We start from the raw sequence: 16,218 nt of genomic DNA, 5'->3' as shown, positions 1-16,218 counted from the left end.
CAAAACTAGGTGGAAATGTAATGAGACCTCAAGGGGATTTGGACAGGCCAACTGAGTGAGCAAGAACATGGTCGATGGGACATATTTTAAATAAGTGTAAACTTATCCACTTTTGTAAGGAAAATAGAATGACAAAGTACTTCTTAAATAGTGAGGGGTTGGGAAGTATTGATGCCCAAAGGGACCTGGGTGACATTGTTCATGACTCACTAAAAGCTAGCATGCAGATGGCCTTCATCACAAGTGCAGGAGTAAAGATTCCTTGCTTCAGTTGTGCAGAGCCTTGGTGAGACTATACCTGGAGTATTGTGTACATTCCTTATCTAAGGAACGATGTACTTTCATAGAGGGAGTGTAACAGGTTCACCAGAACAGGTTCACCGGGATAGTGGGGAAAAATGAAATAAAGGTAGAGGATCAGCCGCGATCTAATAATAATCTTTATTATTGTCACAAGTGGCTTATACCAACACTGCAATGAAGCCATTGTGAAAATCCCCTAGTCGCCACACTCCAGCGCCTGTTCGGGTACACTGAGGGAGAATTCGGAATGTCCAATTCACCTAAAGAGCACGTCTTTCGGGACCTGTGGGAGGAAACCGGAGCACCTGAGGAAACCCACACAGACACGGGGAGAACGTGCAGACTCCGAGGAGTTGAAACTGGGTCCCTGGTGCTGTGAAGTAGCATGCTAACCACTGTGCTACCTTGCTGCCCAAATAAAATTAAAGTGGAGAATGTGGGCATCTGTTTGAATGGCAGAATACGCTTGAGGAGCTGAATGGCCTACTCTTGCTCTTTCTTCCTATGTATTGTGGTATAATAATGAAAATGGAACAACATTTCTGAAGTAAGCGTTAATTTGTTTCACATTGCTTTTGATTCACTGCTAATATTTATGATAGAAATCCAATTTGCTATTGATAGATTTTCACTTTCATGTCAGACATTGTAATAAAAATATTGCATAATTTAAAAGAAAAGTGTTTGTTCCTCTCAAGTTACTTTAATTTATTTAACACAATGCATAAAAGCAGTAGCTTGACATCAGGCCATTTCACAAACTTCTATGAAAACCAGAAGACACTGGATACCTCTTTTATGGATTCTATCACGTTTCATATTTGTGCAATGTCAATTCTATTATGTTCGCCCGGACTGTGTTCACTCATCACATTATTTTTTGCTGAATTTGATTGCAGACCCAAATTTTGCATGGAAGAAGACAACAGAAACAGGAAATCCTCTTTTGCTTCCATCATGTCGAGATGCAAACCTCAATAGTTCAGAAATCTCAATTAAACCTCCTGGAGCACATACCCCCGAGAGCACAGCTATCCGTAGACATCGACATGCCATTAATATTGAAGTGCCCTCTGCTTCTCAGGTGCATAGATTAATATATGAACCATTTCCTGGTATTTTGGCACATTAATAGCAATATTATAATGGGTATTCAAACTGGGTGGTTTTTTGTGGGTAGTTAGGTGGGTAGTTGGGGCAGAAGGGTGAGTAGGTCAGGTTGGGAAGTATGGTTTAGTTTGGTTGGTTGGTTGACAGGCAGTTGAATGGTTGGGTAGAAGAGTCGTCATGTCGAGTCAGGTCAGATCACAAGGGTGGGGTCAGTGGGACACACATCTGTCCAAAGTTTCCAACTCTCACTTGAAGTCGGAGACATTCACACAGGGTCCTGGGCAATGGGGAATTGCCCATTGGAAGTTTCAATTCCTGGGCAATTCTCATGTAGGAGCATGTGTCAGGCCTTCGACCAGGACCTGACATGCAACTTTGTCTGGCTTCCACTGATCTAAAGACCAGTAGATTTGAGCCAATGTGTATTCTGTGGTTTACACCTTTATGCTTTTGTGCACAAAACATTTTAGAAAACCCATTTAGAAAAATATGTCTAAAGATTAATGTGTTGTTTTGCTTTGTATATTTTAGATAGATCCTTCCGTTTTGGAAGCACTCCCTCCAGATATTAGAGAACAGGTAGAACAGACGTACACGGCTCAACAACAACCTAATTTTGCTGATACCCATGTCAAAGAGTCAATGAAAGGCATTGTTACTGGGCAGGTTCCTGTGTCAATGGGGACAATGATTCTCGAGTTGCCTGGACCACAGGAATCAAGCAATCCTGTTGGAATGATTGTTGCCCTCCCAGCTTTTTCGCAGGTGAAGTATCTGTTTTATTGCTACATTGTATCCACAATCTTTAAATCAAATAAGAAACATTGTTTGTAATTATTAATGAAAAAATATGTATTTATATAAGCAATTAAATCTTAATCACCATAAAGAAGTTGTGGTATTCAGCATGTTCTGTATTTCAAATTCAGGTTGACCCTGAGGTTTTTGCTGCTTTGCCCCCTGATGTGCAAGAAGAACTGAGAACTGCTTATGATCAAAGACATCGACAGGGTGAGAATACTGGGAGCTTTCATATTATTAATCCTAGTACAAACTCTTAAAATTTTGAAGTTACTGAATGTATGAATAGGTAAGTATATGAGAGCGAAATAAGTAGAGAAGTTATATTGATAGGCTGCGATAAAATATCATGGCTGGAGGCTCATGTGAAGCATAAGTACCGACATAGACTTGTTGGGCTGAATGCCATGTTTCTGTGCTATACATTGTACAGGTAACTCACCTGAATATATCCACTAATATTATTGCCAGAATGTTTACAAAACACAATCATAGTATATACCCTTCAGAAATATGAACTGTGTACTTAATCTTTACTTAGTGTATAAATTTAAAAGTCCAAAGTTTGGGAATGCTCTGGATTTTTTTTAAGTGAGCTCAGAAATGGCAGAACGTGATATTCGCTTGCCATTGGCCCTGTTCCAAATCTGGGACCAGGGTCATTAAAAAAATTATGGACACGCTTGAACCAGACTCTTTGCCTTTTTACCCTTTTGTATTCAAGTATGCACAGACATACGATCCAACTGTCTAACTTAGCAGATATATCTTCCTTCAAAGCCATTCAATGTAACTTTCAGATAAAATATACGGGTGGCATGGTGGCACAGTGGTTAGCACTGCTGCCTCACAGCATCAGGGGCCCGAGTTCAATTCCGGCTTTGGGTGACTGTGGAGTTTGCAGGTCTGGGAATTGAATATCCAAGAGTACTCAGTATTTAGGAAAGATAGACTGAATGGAAATGGAGGTGGTGTAGCTTTGCTGTTATGGGAAATGATATAAGCAAAGGAGATCAAGATGTGGAAGCAGTCTGGGTAACAATTAGAAATAGCATAGGGAAGTCCCTGGTAGGAGTAATCTATGGGTCCCCAAACAGGTAGTTCCGCAGTGGGGCATAGTATAAACCAGGAAATACTGGAGGCTTGTAAGAAAGGTATACAATAATCACAGGTCATTTTAATATGCATATAGACTGGATTAATCAAATTGGCTAGGGTAGCCTCGAGGGAGAGTTCATTGAACGTATCAGAGAGTGTTTCTTGGAACAATATGTTGTGGCACCAACCAGGGAGCAGGCTTCTCTGGTTTTGGTATTGCGTAATTAGGGATTCATTGATAACCTCATACTTAAGGATCGTGTAGGGAATAGTGACCATCGTATGATAGAATTCAAAATTCAGTTTAGGGGCGAGAAAATAGATTCTATGAAAATAAACTTTCTGAATACTTATAAAAGCTAGGTTGTTAATCCCTTCCACCTGTAATAGTCATTAAGGTTTGAAAAAAGTTTGCTCAGGAGAGCATTAACTTAGACACCTAATTGTGTTGCTACCATTTTATTTTTTGTTGCTATCTGATGGATGAATTGCGTTGTTTTTAACTAGTTGCCTTCCTTGGCATGGCATTTCCATGCTATCATCAGTTAAAAACTATATTTTATTGTTCTAGGCATGAAGAATCCATTACTTCAGTTAAGGAATACTGTTCCTGAAAAATCTAAGAAACGGTTCAAGAAGAAGAATCAAACCAGTCCCATTAAAGTTCAAAGTCCTCTTAAAAATAAGTTAATAGTCAGTCCACATAAAATACTACCTGACTTGATCCAATATGAACACCAAGTCGAAGAAAAGCTGCAGGTATAATGTTCAGTACACTAAATCTGGTTCAGTAGTAAACTGTGGCTACTTTTAAAGCTACTGAATAAAGAATTTGTTTTTAACTTTAGTATTGGGTATTTGCTTTGCCTTGTATAGAAATATGCTATAGCTGTTTTTCCCTTTCCAATTCACTTGCCTTGTTCTTCAGACTGAAAGGATGCTAAAAGAAAGTACCAGTTTCAATCTCTTGACTTCAATTATCAGGAAAACACATTTACATTCATTTTTCAAGAGATATTCTCTTGGTGGGCTATATGTGTTTGTCTATATATATATATATATGTGCATATTGTAGAATCTTTTGGGTTTTACATACTGGTAATTTTAGCACTCAGATCCTTAATCGAGTGCTGGCATTAAATTATAAATTGACGAACTTTTTTTTTTTTTAATAAATATTTTATTGAAAATTTTTGGTCAACCAACACAGTACATTGTGCATCCTTTACACAATATTATAGCAGCACAAATAACAATGACCTATTTTATATAAACAAAAAACAAAAAATGAATAAATATTAAATAACAAAAATGAAAACTAGCCCTAATTGGCAACTGCCTTGTCACAAGTTACACCCCCCCCCCCCCCCCCCCCAATCCTGGGCTGCTGCTGCTGCCTTCTTTTTCCCCTTCCATCTATCTATCCGCAAGGTATTCGACGAACGGTTGCCACCGCCTGGTGAACCCTTGAGCCGACCCCCTTAGGACGAACTTAATCCGCTCTAGCTTTATAAACCCCGCCATGTCATTTATCCAGGTCTCCACCCCCGGGGGCTTGGCTTCTTTCCACATTAGCAATATCCTGCGCCGGGCTACTAGGGACGCAAAGGCCAAAACATCGGCCTCTCTCGCCTCCTGCACTCCCGGCTCTTGTGCAACCCCAAATATAGCCAACCCCCAGCTTGGTTCGACCCGGACCCCCACTACTTTTGAAAGCACCTTTGTCACCCCCATCCAAAACCCCCGTAGTGCCGGGCATGCCCAAAACAGATGGGTATGATTCGCTGGGCTTCTCGAGCACCTCGCACACCTATCCTCCACCCCAAAAAATTTACTGAGCCGCGCTCCAGTCATATGCGCCCTGTGTAATACCTTAAACTGAATCAGGCTTAGCCTAGCACACGAGGACGACGAGTTTACCCTACTTAGGGCATCCGCCCACAGCCCCTCCTCAATCTCCTCCCCCAGCTCTTCTTCCCATTTCCCTTTTAGTTCATCTACCATAATCTCCCCTTCGTCCCTCATTTCCCTATATATATCTGACACCTTACCATCCCCCACCCATGTCTTTGAGATCACTCTGTCCTGCACCTCTTGTGTCGGGAGCTGCGGAAATTCCCTCACCTGTTGCCTCGCGAAAGCCCTCAGTTGCATATACCTGAATGCATTCCCTTGGGGCAACCCATATTTCTCGGTCAGCGCTCCCAGACTCGCGAACTTCCCATCCACAAATAGATCTTTCAGTTGCGTTATTCCTGCTCTTTGCCACATTCCATATCCCCCATCCATTCCCCCCGGGGCAAACCTGTGGTTGTTTCTTATCGGGGACCCCCCCAAGGCTCCAGTCTTTCCCCTGTGCCGTCTCCACTGTCCCCAAATCTTCAGTGTAGCTACCACCACCGGGCTTGTGGTGTAGTTCCTCGGTGAGAACGGCAATGGGGCTGTCACCATATCCTGCAGGCTAGTCCCCCTACAGGACGCCCTCTCTAGTCTCTTCCACGCCGCTCCCTCCTCCTCTCCCATCCACTTACTCACCATTGAAATATTAGCGGCCCAATAGTACTCACTTAGGCTCGGTAGTGCCAGCCCCCCCCTATCCCTACTACGCTGTAAGAATCCCTTCCTCACTCTCGGGGTCTTCCCGGCCCAAACAAAACCCATGATGCTCTTTTCAATCCTTTTTAAAAAAAGCCTTCATGATCACCACCGGGAGGCACTGAAACACAAAGAGGAATCTCGGGAGGACCACCATCTTAACCGCCTGCACCCTCCCTGCCATTGACAGGGCTACCATATCCCATCTCTTAAAATCTTCCTCCATCTGTTCCACCAACCGCGTTAAATTTAACCTGTGCAATGTGCCCCAATTCTTAGCTATCTGGATCCCCAGGTAACGAAAGTCTCTTGTTACCTTCCTCAACGGTAGGTCCTCTATTTCTCTACTCTGCTCCCCTGGATGCACCACAAACAGCTCACTCTTCCCCATGTTCAATTTATACCCTGAAAAATCCCCAAACTCCCCAAGTATCCGCATTATTTCTGGCATCCCCTCCGCCGGATCCGCCACATATAGTAGCAAATCGTCCGCATACAAAGATACCCGGTGTTCTTCTCCTCCCCTAAGTACTCCCCTCCACTTCTTGGAACCCCTCAGCGCTATCGCCAGGGGCTCAATCGCCAGTGCAAACAGTAATGGGGACAGAGGGCATCCCTGCCTTGTCCCTCTATGGAGCCGAAAATATGCCGATCCCCGTCCATTCGTGACCACACTCGCCACTGGGGCCCTATACAATAGCTGCACCCATCTAACATACTCCTCTCCAAAACCAAATCTCCTCAACACCTCCCACAAATAATCCCATTCCACTCTATCAAATGCTTTCTCGGCATCCATCGCCACTACTATCTCTGTTTCACCCTCTGGTGGGGCCATCATCATTACCCCTAACAGCCTCCGAATATTCGTGTTCAGCTGTCTCCCCTTCACAAACCCAGTTTGGTCCTCGTGAACCACCCCCGGGACACATTCCTCTATTCTCATTGCCATTACCTTGGCCAGGACCTTGGCATCCACATTTAGGAGGGAAATTGGTCTGTAGGACCCGCATTGTAGCGGGTCCTTTTCCTTCTTTAAGAGAAGTGATATCGTTGCTTCAGACATAGTCGGGGGCAGTTGTCCCCTTTCCTTTGCCTCATTAAAGGTCCTCGTCAGTACCGGGGCGAGCAAGTCCAAATATTTTCTATAGAATTCGACTGGGAATCCGTCCGGTCCCGGGGCCTTTCCCGTCTGCATGCTCCTAATTCCTTTCACCACTTCTTCTACCTCGATCTGTGCTCCCAGTCCCACCCTTTCCTGCTCTTTCACCTTGGGAATTTCCAGCCGATCCAAAAAGTCCATCATTCTCTCCCTCCCATCCGGGGGTTGAGCTTCATATAATTTTTTATAAAATGTCTTGAACACTTCATTCACTCTCTCCGCTCCCCGCTCCATCTCTCCTTCCTCGTCCCTCACTCCCCCTATTTCCCTCGCTGCTCCCCTTTTCCTCAATTGGTGTGCCAGCAATCTGCTCGCCTTCTCCCCATATTCATACTGTACACCCTGTGCCTTCCTCCATTGTGCCTCTGCAGTGCCTGTAGTCAGCAAGTCAAATTCCACATGCAGCCTTTGCCTTTCCCTGTACAATCCCTCCTCCGGTGCTTCCGCATATTGTCTGTCCACCCTCAAAAGTTCTTGCAGCAACCGCTCCCGTTCCTTACTCTCCTGCTTCCCTTTATGTGCCCTTATTGATATCAGCTCCCCCCTAACCACCGCCTTCAACGCCTCCCAGACCACTCCCACCTGGACCTCCCCATTGTCATTGAGTTCCAAGTACTTTTCAATACATCCCCTCACCCTTAGACACACCCCCTCATCCGCCATTAGTCCCATGTCCATTCTCCAGGGTGGGCGCCCTCCTGTTTCCTCCCCTATCTCCAAGTCCACCCAGTGTGGGGCGTGATCCGAAATGGCTATAGCCGTATACTCCGTTCCCCTCACCTTCTGGATCAATGCCCTACCCAGCACAAAAAAGTCTATGCGCGAATAGACTTTATGGACATAGGAGAAAAACGAGAACTCCTTACTCCTAGGTCTACTGAATCTCCACGGGTCCACACCTCCCATCTGCTCCATAAAATCTTTAAGCACCTTGGCTGCTGCCGGCCTCCTTCCAGTCCTGGACTTCGACCTATCCAGCCCTGGTTCCAACACCGTGTTAAAGTCTCCCCCCATTATCAGCTTTCCCGTCTCTAGGTCCGGAATGCGTCCTAGCATCCGCCTCATAAAATTGGCATCATCCCAGTTCGGGGCATACACTTTTACCAAAACCACCGTCTCTCCCTGTAGTTTGCCACTCACCATCACGTATCTGCCCCCGTTATCCGCCACTATAGTCTTTGCCTCGAACATTACCCGCTTCCCCACTAATATAGCCACCCCCCTGTTTTTCGCATCTAGCCCCGAATGGAACACCTGCCCCACCCATCCTTTGCGCAGCCTAACCTGGTCTATCAGTTTCAGGTGCGTTTCCTGTAACATGACCACATCCGCTTTACGTTTCTTAAGGTGTGCGAGTACCCGTGCCCTCTTTATCGGCCCGTTGAGCCCTCTCACGTTCCACGTGATCAGCCGAGTTGGGGGGCTTCCCACCCCCCCCCCTTGCCGATTAGCCATCATCTTTTTCCAGCTTCTCACCCAGTTCCCACGCAGCTGTATCTCCCCCAGGCGGTGCCCCCCCGCCCATCCTCTCCCGTACCCGCTCCCCCCTTTCCCCAGCAGCAGCAACCCAGTAATTCCCCCCTCCCACCCACCCCCCCCCCCCCCGCTAGACCCCCCGCTAGCGTAATTACTCCCCCCATGTTGCTTCCAGAAGTCAACAAACTCTGGCTGACCTCGGCTTCCCCCCGTGACCACGGCTCGCACCGTGCGACGCCCCCTCCTCCCTGCTTCTCTATTCCCGCCATAATTATCATAGCGCGGGAGCCAAGTCCGCGCTTCTCCCTTGGCCCCGCCCCCCGTGGCCAACGCCCCATCTCCTCTCCCTCCCCACCTCCCCCCATCATCCCCTGTGGGAGAGAGAAAAGTTACCACACCGCAGGATTAGAACATAAAACCCCTCTTCGCCCCCCACATTCGCCCCACCACTTTGTCTAAACGTTCTTTTTAATAATCCACTCATTCCAGTTTTTCTTCTACAATAAAAGTCCACGCTTCATCCGCCGTCTCAAAGTAGTGGTGCCTCCCTTGATATGTGACCCACAGTCTTGCCGGTTGCAGCATTCCAAATTTTATCTTCCTTTTATGAAGCACCGCCTTGGCCCGATTGAAGCTCGCCCTCCTTCTCGCCACCTCCGCACTCCAGTCTTGATAAACGCGGATCACCGCGTTCTCCCATTTACTGCTCCGAGTTTTCTTCGCCCATCTAAGGACCATTTCTCTATCCTTAAAACGGAGGAATCTCACCACTATGGCTCTGGGAGTTTCTCCTGCTCTCGGTCCTCGCGCCATAACTCGGTATGCTCCCTCCACCTCCAACGGACCCGCCGGGGCCTCCGCTCCCATTAACGAGTGCAGCATCGTGCTCACATATGCCCCGACGTCCGCACCCTCCACACCTTCAGGAAGACCAAGAATCCTCAGGTTGTTCCTCCTTGCGTTGTTTTCCAGTGCCTCCAACCTCTCCACACATCGTTTCTGATGTGCCTCCTGTATCTCCGTCTTCACCACCAGGCCCTGTATATCGTCCTCATTCTCGGCTGCCTTCGCCTTCACGACCCGAAGCTCCCGCTCCTGGGTCTTTTGTTCCTCCTTTAGCCCTTCGATCGCCTGTAGTATCGGGGCCAACAGCTCTTTCTTCATTTCCTTTTTTATCTCTTCTACGCAGCATTTCAAGAACTCTTGTTGTTCAGGGCCCCATGTGAAACTGCCACCTTCCGACGCCATCTTGGTTTTTGCTTGCCTTCCTTGCCGCTGTTCCAAAGGATCCGCTGCAATCCGGCCACTTTCCTCTCCTTTTTCCATCCGTGTCCAGGGGGAATTCCCTTCTGGTTTACCGCACGGTGTTTTTAGCCGTTAAAATTGCCATTGGGGCTCCTATAAAGAGCCCAAAAGTCCGTTCCACCGGGAGCTGCCGAAACGTGCGACTTAGCTGGTCATCGCCGCACCCGGAAGTCATAAATTGACGAACTTAATCACCATTCAAATTTTGCCCTTAATATGCTTTCTTTTTTAAATATCCTCACAAAGAATATTTAAAATATTATAATATAAGTCTAGGAGAAACAATTTCATGTAGAAGTGTGAATATAGTTCTAATTAAACTTTGACATGAAAATGCAACTTTCATTCATATAATGCCATTAATGTAACGAAACAACCAATATAGCTTTTTAAAAATAATCTCGTCGGATATTGGCGTCGCTGGCTGGACAAGCCTTTATTGCCCATCCCTAATTGCCCTTTGAGAGGACATTTAAGAGTCAAACATATTGCTGTGGATCTGGAGTCACAAGTAGGCCACACCAGGTAAGAATGGCAGATTTCTTTCCCTAACAGACATTAGTGAATCAGATGGGTTTCTATGACAATCATTTCACGATTGATTTCAGATTTGTATTCAAATTTCACCATCTGCCGTGGTGGGATTCGAGCCTGGTTCCCCAGAGCATTACCTTGGTTTTCTGACCAGTGACAATACCACAAGGCCACTGCCTTCCCATATACAATATAGGTATGAGCAAGAATGATGCCATCATGCTGCCAAGTGTTGTTTTATTTGTACCTGCTATAAAAAACTGCTTTTAAAAATAACACTTTCCATGACAGTAATGCTATCAAGTATCAAATACTGTAATATAGTAATTAGTGTGTATTTTATTCAAATTATTGCTGTTTATTTACTTATAGGTTGACCCTGGTGCTTCCACATCAGACCACCAAACTAAAATATCCTCACAACGTGAAATTAATGTTGACTCAGTTTATTTGAGAGCTAACCTCGCTGGAGCCTATGAATTGAAAGATGTAAAATCACTTCTAAAAGAATGGGTTACAACTATTGGAGGTATGTCTAAATTATTGATAATTGCTACCTGATAGCTTCAGTCGAGGTACAGTTTTCAAAATGAAATTTCCACAAAATAGTCAGGAATAGGAAACCACTGTGCTAAATGAAAGGCAACAAGAACTTGGCATTTAATGATAGTACCATTGACATGGTAAAATCAAAATGTTACTCAACTAGGAACCAACATACATAGAACATAGAACATAATACATCAGTGAGCACGAGGTAATAGGTGAATGGGACTTGATGCAGGTTAAGACATGAACAACAGAAGTTTGAATGAGCTTAAATTTAAGGGGAGATGGTGGCATAGTGGTATTGTAACTGGACTGGCAATCCACAGGCACTTGGCAAAGCCCAGGTCCTGTGTGAATCCCACCATGGCAGGTGGTGAAATTTAAATTCAGAAAAGTAAGTTGATTTGAATCAATCTCGTTCACTAATGTCCTTCAGGGAAAGAAATCTGCTACCTGCACCTACATGTGACTCCAGACCCACAACATTGTGGTTGACTCTTAAATATCCTCTGAAATGGCCTATGAAGGGAGGATACTGGCCAGATTTGTGGTTAGAAGCTCATTTATGGACAAAATACAACTCCAAAGTTGAGTTGGAAAGTGATGAAGTTGACATGAAGAATTATTTAGTTGGGCAGAAGTGATCTGTTTATCTCAGACTGGATGGCTGACTGGCAGTCTGGCAATTTAGAGATAATCAAGAGAGGTGGTTCTGAGGTAGAGCTGGTTTTCAGTCTATGAGTGGAACCTGCTATGTTTTTGAATGATATCCTCAAGAGGGTACATGTAGCTAAATAGGAAGGTGTCAAGGTTAGATCCTTGGGGCCCTAGAGGTAACATTAAAGGAGCAGGAAACAGCCGATACAGATAATTTTTCTTACCTAAATACAGACTGCTATTACATTCCATGTATTGAAATTATATATATTTATTCTGCATTTAAAAGTTTGTGGTAGTCTTAGCTTTAAATATGAATAGTTGGTTGCACCCTATAATAACCCAATTACTGGTTAGCGATATAAATATGAAGAGAACTGTTACCCTCAATCCCCAGCATATGTGCCTTTCCAATGGGTGTAATTCAGGTACAAGAAGATCCCTACCAGAAAGATGCAGGAGCTTTGTTGCAATATTATGAAAGAACTGAAATTGTTATTTCAACATCAATACTAGTTCCTATCCTTTATACCAGAGGTGCACGATTCCCTAATGTCATACATATGCAATTAGCTTTCAGGATTGCTAAATTGTTTAGAGGGACATCCTGCACATTCCTTGTATAATTTTGCAATGTTTTGCTGTTTTTGTAATTTATTTGGCTAAATAATTGATTGAAAGTGATTTGTTGCTATGGGTTTTGGTCCAGCAGACTTTTTTTGTTTTGTTTGTCACCTAGAAAATGGATGAGTGTCCCTACAAAATTCCTAGCAGGTATTGCACAAGTGGAGGTGTACACACCTCTGTCATTACCTTTTATTCCTCTTAGTGAGTGTGCATGACTTTTGTGTTCTACAACCTGACCTGATGGCTCTTCAATGGTAGGAGCATGAAATGTGACTGGCTATGGGTACCCAACAGAGACCCTTAGGATTAATATTAATTAAGACATAATCAACGGCTCTTTCCATTCAACTGCCAAGCTTATCCAAGTCAGGAGAGCGAGTCTGTTGCACCTTGGAACTCAAAGCAGCTATGGCAGTAGATTAAGTGTTCATAAAAGATATTATATTTAACTTTCTGACCCCTGTCATGGGGCTGTGCTGTAAATATCCCCACCAGATGCTGCATGATGAGCTGCAGTGTTTTGATTCCCTGTGTCACCACAGCATGCATGCTGGTAATGGATTTCTCACCGTTAGCTGATTATTTAGTACAGTCTCTAAGCACTACACCATTTAAAATTAGATCCACCGATGCCAGGATCAGTGCCTTCAACATCGAGGAAAGATTTGTGAGCTGCCTGTCTGGACTGAAGTTTCTTGCTCTTTGCCACGTTGTCCTGCTTTCTTGTACTTTGTATCTTCCAGTGCACTGTTTTAAACCACTGTCTCTGAATTGGTTGCTTGGCAGTGCAGAACTTGAAGATTATTGAAAAATTGGGTTTTAATGTAGCTATTAGCACACAAGGGTTGTTCAAGTGCTGCCCAATCGCAGTAGACATTTTGTTTGAAGTTTTCAAATGCAGGCTAGTTGAGTGCAGTCTGTACTTTGTCTATTACGAACTGTCGGGAGGAGGAGGAGGAGGAACATGCTGGTTGATTTGATCAGACAGCTGTTAGGACATATGGCCTACATACCTGGCATTGGATTGGAATTGTTTATTGTCACGTGTACCAAGGTACAGTGAAAAGTATTTTTCTGCGAGCAGCTCAACAGATCATTAAGTACATGAAAAGAAAAGGAAATAAAAGAAAATACATAATAGGGCAACACAAGGTACACAATGTAACTAGATAACACTGGCATCGGGTGAAGCATACAGGGGTGTAGTGTTAATCAGGTCAGTACATAAGGAGTCTGGTAACAGTGGGGAAGAAGCTGCTTTTGAGTCTGTTCGTTTGTGTTCTCAGACTTTTGTATCTCCTGCCCGATGCGAGAAGTCACACCGGTGCTGAAATTCACACACTGCATTTCTCAGTTGTGTGGTAGGTAAAACGTCTTTTTGAACCAACGGCAGCATCCTATAAGTGGAAAATAGCACACACATCACCACTGCATAGTAATAGTGTAAAAGGGCTTGCTTCTCGTGATCATTTGAAATTTGGTATTCGTGTGCTTGTCCCGATGAGTGCAAAACGTAAAGCTTCAGAAACATATCTCTCTTTTCAGCAGTATTCTGTTCTCTACTACCGTGCTACGTGACAGTGATAAAGGTAAAATGTTAGGCTGCCCAAAACATTGCTGATAAATGTCTTTGAAAAGCATTACATGTCTTCTCCATCCCAGTCAGAATCAGTGAAGTAAATGGAAGAGGAAGTAATTTGCACTGAACTGCAGCCAAACTTTGAGCAGTAGCAGAAAATGTAAGTTGGAATATTTGGCTTGATGAAGTTAGATAAAGCAAGTAACTTCCATTGCCATAGCTCTAAACTGTACAATTGCATTGCTGGGTGCTTCATTACAGTTACCTTTAAATACTTTATCCTGGATCATATAGTGATCTTGATGAGCTGAGCAAATTGTGGAATAAATGATTGCTGGTAGCCCTCCAGCCCAGAAAAGATTGCAATGGTGTTGTAGAAGCAGGCAGAGGAAGTCTCTAGATCACATCTACCTTTATGTTGATGAGGGCTGCTGCCTTCATTCAAGATGCTTATACTGAGGAAAATAACATTGGTTTCAGGAGATTTGCCTTTCTAAGATTAATTTTAAAACCAGTTCCGGAAGCAATTGTAAATGTTCATCATAGATTTCAGTGGCAAGAAACAAATCATTAATGTATTGTCAAACAAACAACCTGGACAGGAAATGTTAATGTCCACCGTAACCTTTCAATTATGAAAAATAGAATTCTGAAACTTTTGTGGCGTGCCGATCCCCAAAAGTAAATTCATGTTAGTCCTCCCTCTTTACAGGAATACTCCAAATCCCCTTGGTGATATTGAATGTCAAGAACCATTAACTTTCCTTGGTAGTTGGAATAATATGCAAGGGTCTGTTTCATCACTGGAGAACAAGCTGGTGTCACCAGATTTAACTTTAGATAATCAGGAGACCAAATTCCATATGGTTTCCCAACTGGCCAAATGGTTGAATTGGACTTGAAAGTGCCCTGCTGTAATAGCACTTCATCTGTAATCTTCAATGCAGTATAGTTCCCAGCTAGAAAAGGGCTTAACTTTAGCATGTCGGCCATTAATTTCTTTCTCTCCCTTCAGTGGCCTAAAGTTGTTCTTGCAATTGGCAAACGTTGCTCAGTGCCTGGCCAATAGATCTCTCAAAAGCAGTTAAAGAAATAAGTCTCCCTGATGTCACAAAGTCATTGGCATCCACTACTTATTATAAATGGCCACAGATTTACTAATACTATGGGGTATTATTCCTTTGGAACACCCCCCCCCCCCCCCCCCCAAAGCCAGTTTGTTAATACATAAGAGAATTCTACTGGACCTGGGGTAGTTGTCCACATGAACATGCATAATGTCTACTCTGGTTTCTGTTAGTTTAGTGGCTGGAGGTTGAGTACTAGGACTGAAATATTAAATTAAATAAGAATGAAATATTATCAAGCATCCCTACCCACCTTATATTCATCATTGCTCCATGTACCCTGAAAAGACCACACAGCACCACTGGACATCATTCATTCCTGTCTCACATTACAGCATGACGTTATCTTGCACCACAAGAATTTATCATTCACATATGTACCAGTGACTACTTCAGTCTCATTATGTTGAGTAGCATTGGAACACTGGTGGCACTTTCCCAAGCTTAACACTTGGGATTACAGTAGCATGTGGTTTCTTGGTTCAAATTATTACAGTTTGCATAATTGTTATTGAATTCATCTTTTCAGTCTCTGCCTTTTCCATAAATGATAGCAGAGACCAGAATCCCTGTATATTTAACTTTCACCGTCATTTATCCATCTTTAATTTATGTTGCATTTGATCCACTGATTTCAGTGGCTGAGTTATAAGCACACACAAGTTTCCTTTAGCATCTCTAATTCCTTTTCTGCTGGCAAAATATCCTGATCCAGTGTTGTCTCCTGACTCAGCCAGGCGTCAAAATACACGGGGGCAACGGGTGAATTCACTCTCAAGCCCCCAAAAGACCTGGAAAAATCAATCAAGGGGGTAACAAGGAAAGAAATGTCTTCGCTATTCACAGAAGAAACAGAATCTGTGAGGTGCCTCTCGAAACAGAATCTGTGAGGTGCCTCTCGAAACAGAATCTGTGAGGTGCCTCTCGAAACAGAATCTGTGAGGTGCCTCTCGAAACAGAATCTGTGCGGTGCCTCTCGAAATAGAATCTGTGCGGTGCCTCTCGAAACAGAATCTGTGAGGTGCCTCTCGAAACAGAATCTGTGAGGTGCTACTTGAAACAGAATCTGAGAGGTGCTACTTGAAACAGAATCTGTGAGATGCTACTCGAAACAGAATCTGTGAGATGCTACTCGAAACAGAATCTGTGAGGTGCTACTCGAAACAGAATCTGTGAGGTGCTACTCGAAACAGAATCTGAGAGGTGCTACTCGAAACAGAATCTGTGAGGTGCTACTCGAAACAGAATCTGTGAGGTGCTACTCGAAACAGAATCTGTGAGGTGCTACTTGAAAC

The 16,218-nt window shown here is 44.0% G+C and overlaps 1 protein-coding gene across 2 annotated transcripts in view; it reads left to right on the top strand.

The window, feature by feature from the left end:
• Window positions 1–16,218, top strand: part of rev1 (REV1 DNA directed polymerase) — a 232,101-nt gene that overhangs the window by 183,704 nt on the left and 32,179 nt on the right. For both annotated transcript variants that reach the window (XM_072476592.1, XM_072476593.1), the window contains 5 exons: window positions 1,203–1,387; window positions 1,945–2,178; window positions 2,343–2,424; window positions 3,884–4,071; window positions 10,757–10,913. In XM_072476592.1, coding sequence (XP_072332693.1) covers window positions 1,203–1,387; window positions 1,945–2,178; window positions 2,343–2,424; window positions 3,884–4,071; window positions 10,757–10,913 — 846 coding nt within the window. The remainder of the gene's footprint in view (window positions 1–1,202; window positions 1,388–1,944; window positions 2,179–2,342; window positions 2,425–3,883; window positions 4,072–10,756; window positions 10,914–16,218) is intronic.

This window comes from Scyliorhinus torazame, chromosome 15, assembly GCF_047496885.1.
Source record: "Scyliorhinus torazame isolate Kashiwa2021f chromosome 15, sScyTor2.1, whole genome shotgun sequence".
NCBI classification, from domain to species: Eukaryota; Metazoa; Chordata; class Chondrichthyes; order Carcharhiniformes; family Scyliorhinidae; genus Scyliorhinus; species Scyliorhinus torazame.
The sequence above is the reverse complement of the archived record's forward strand: the minus strand, read 5'-3'. Positions and strand labels throughout refer to the sequence as shown.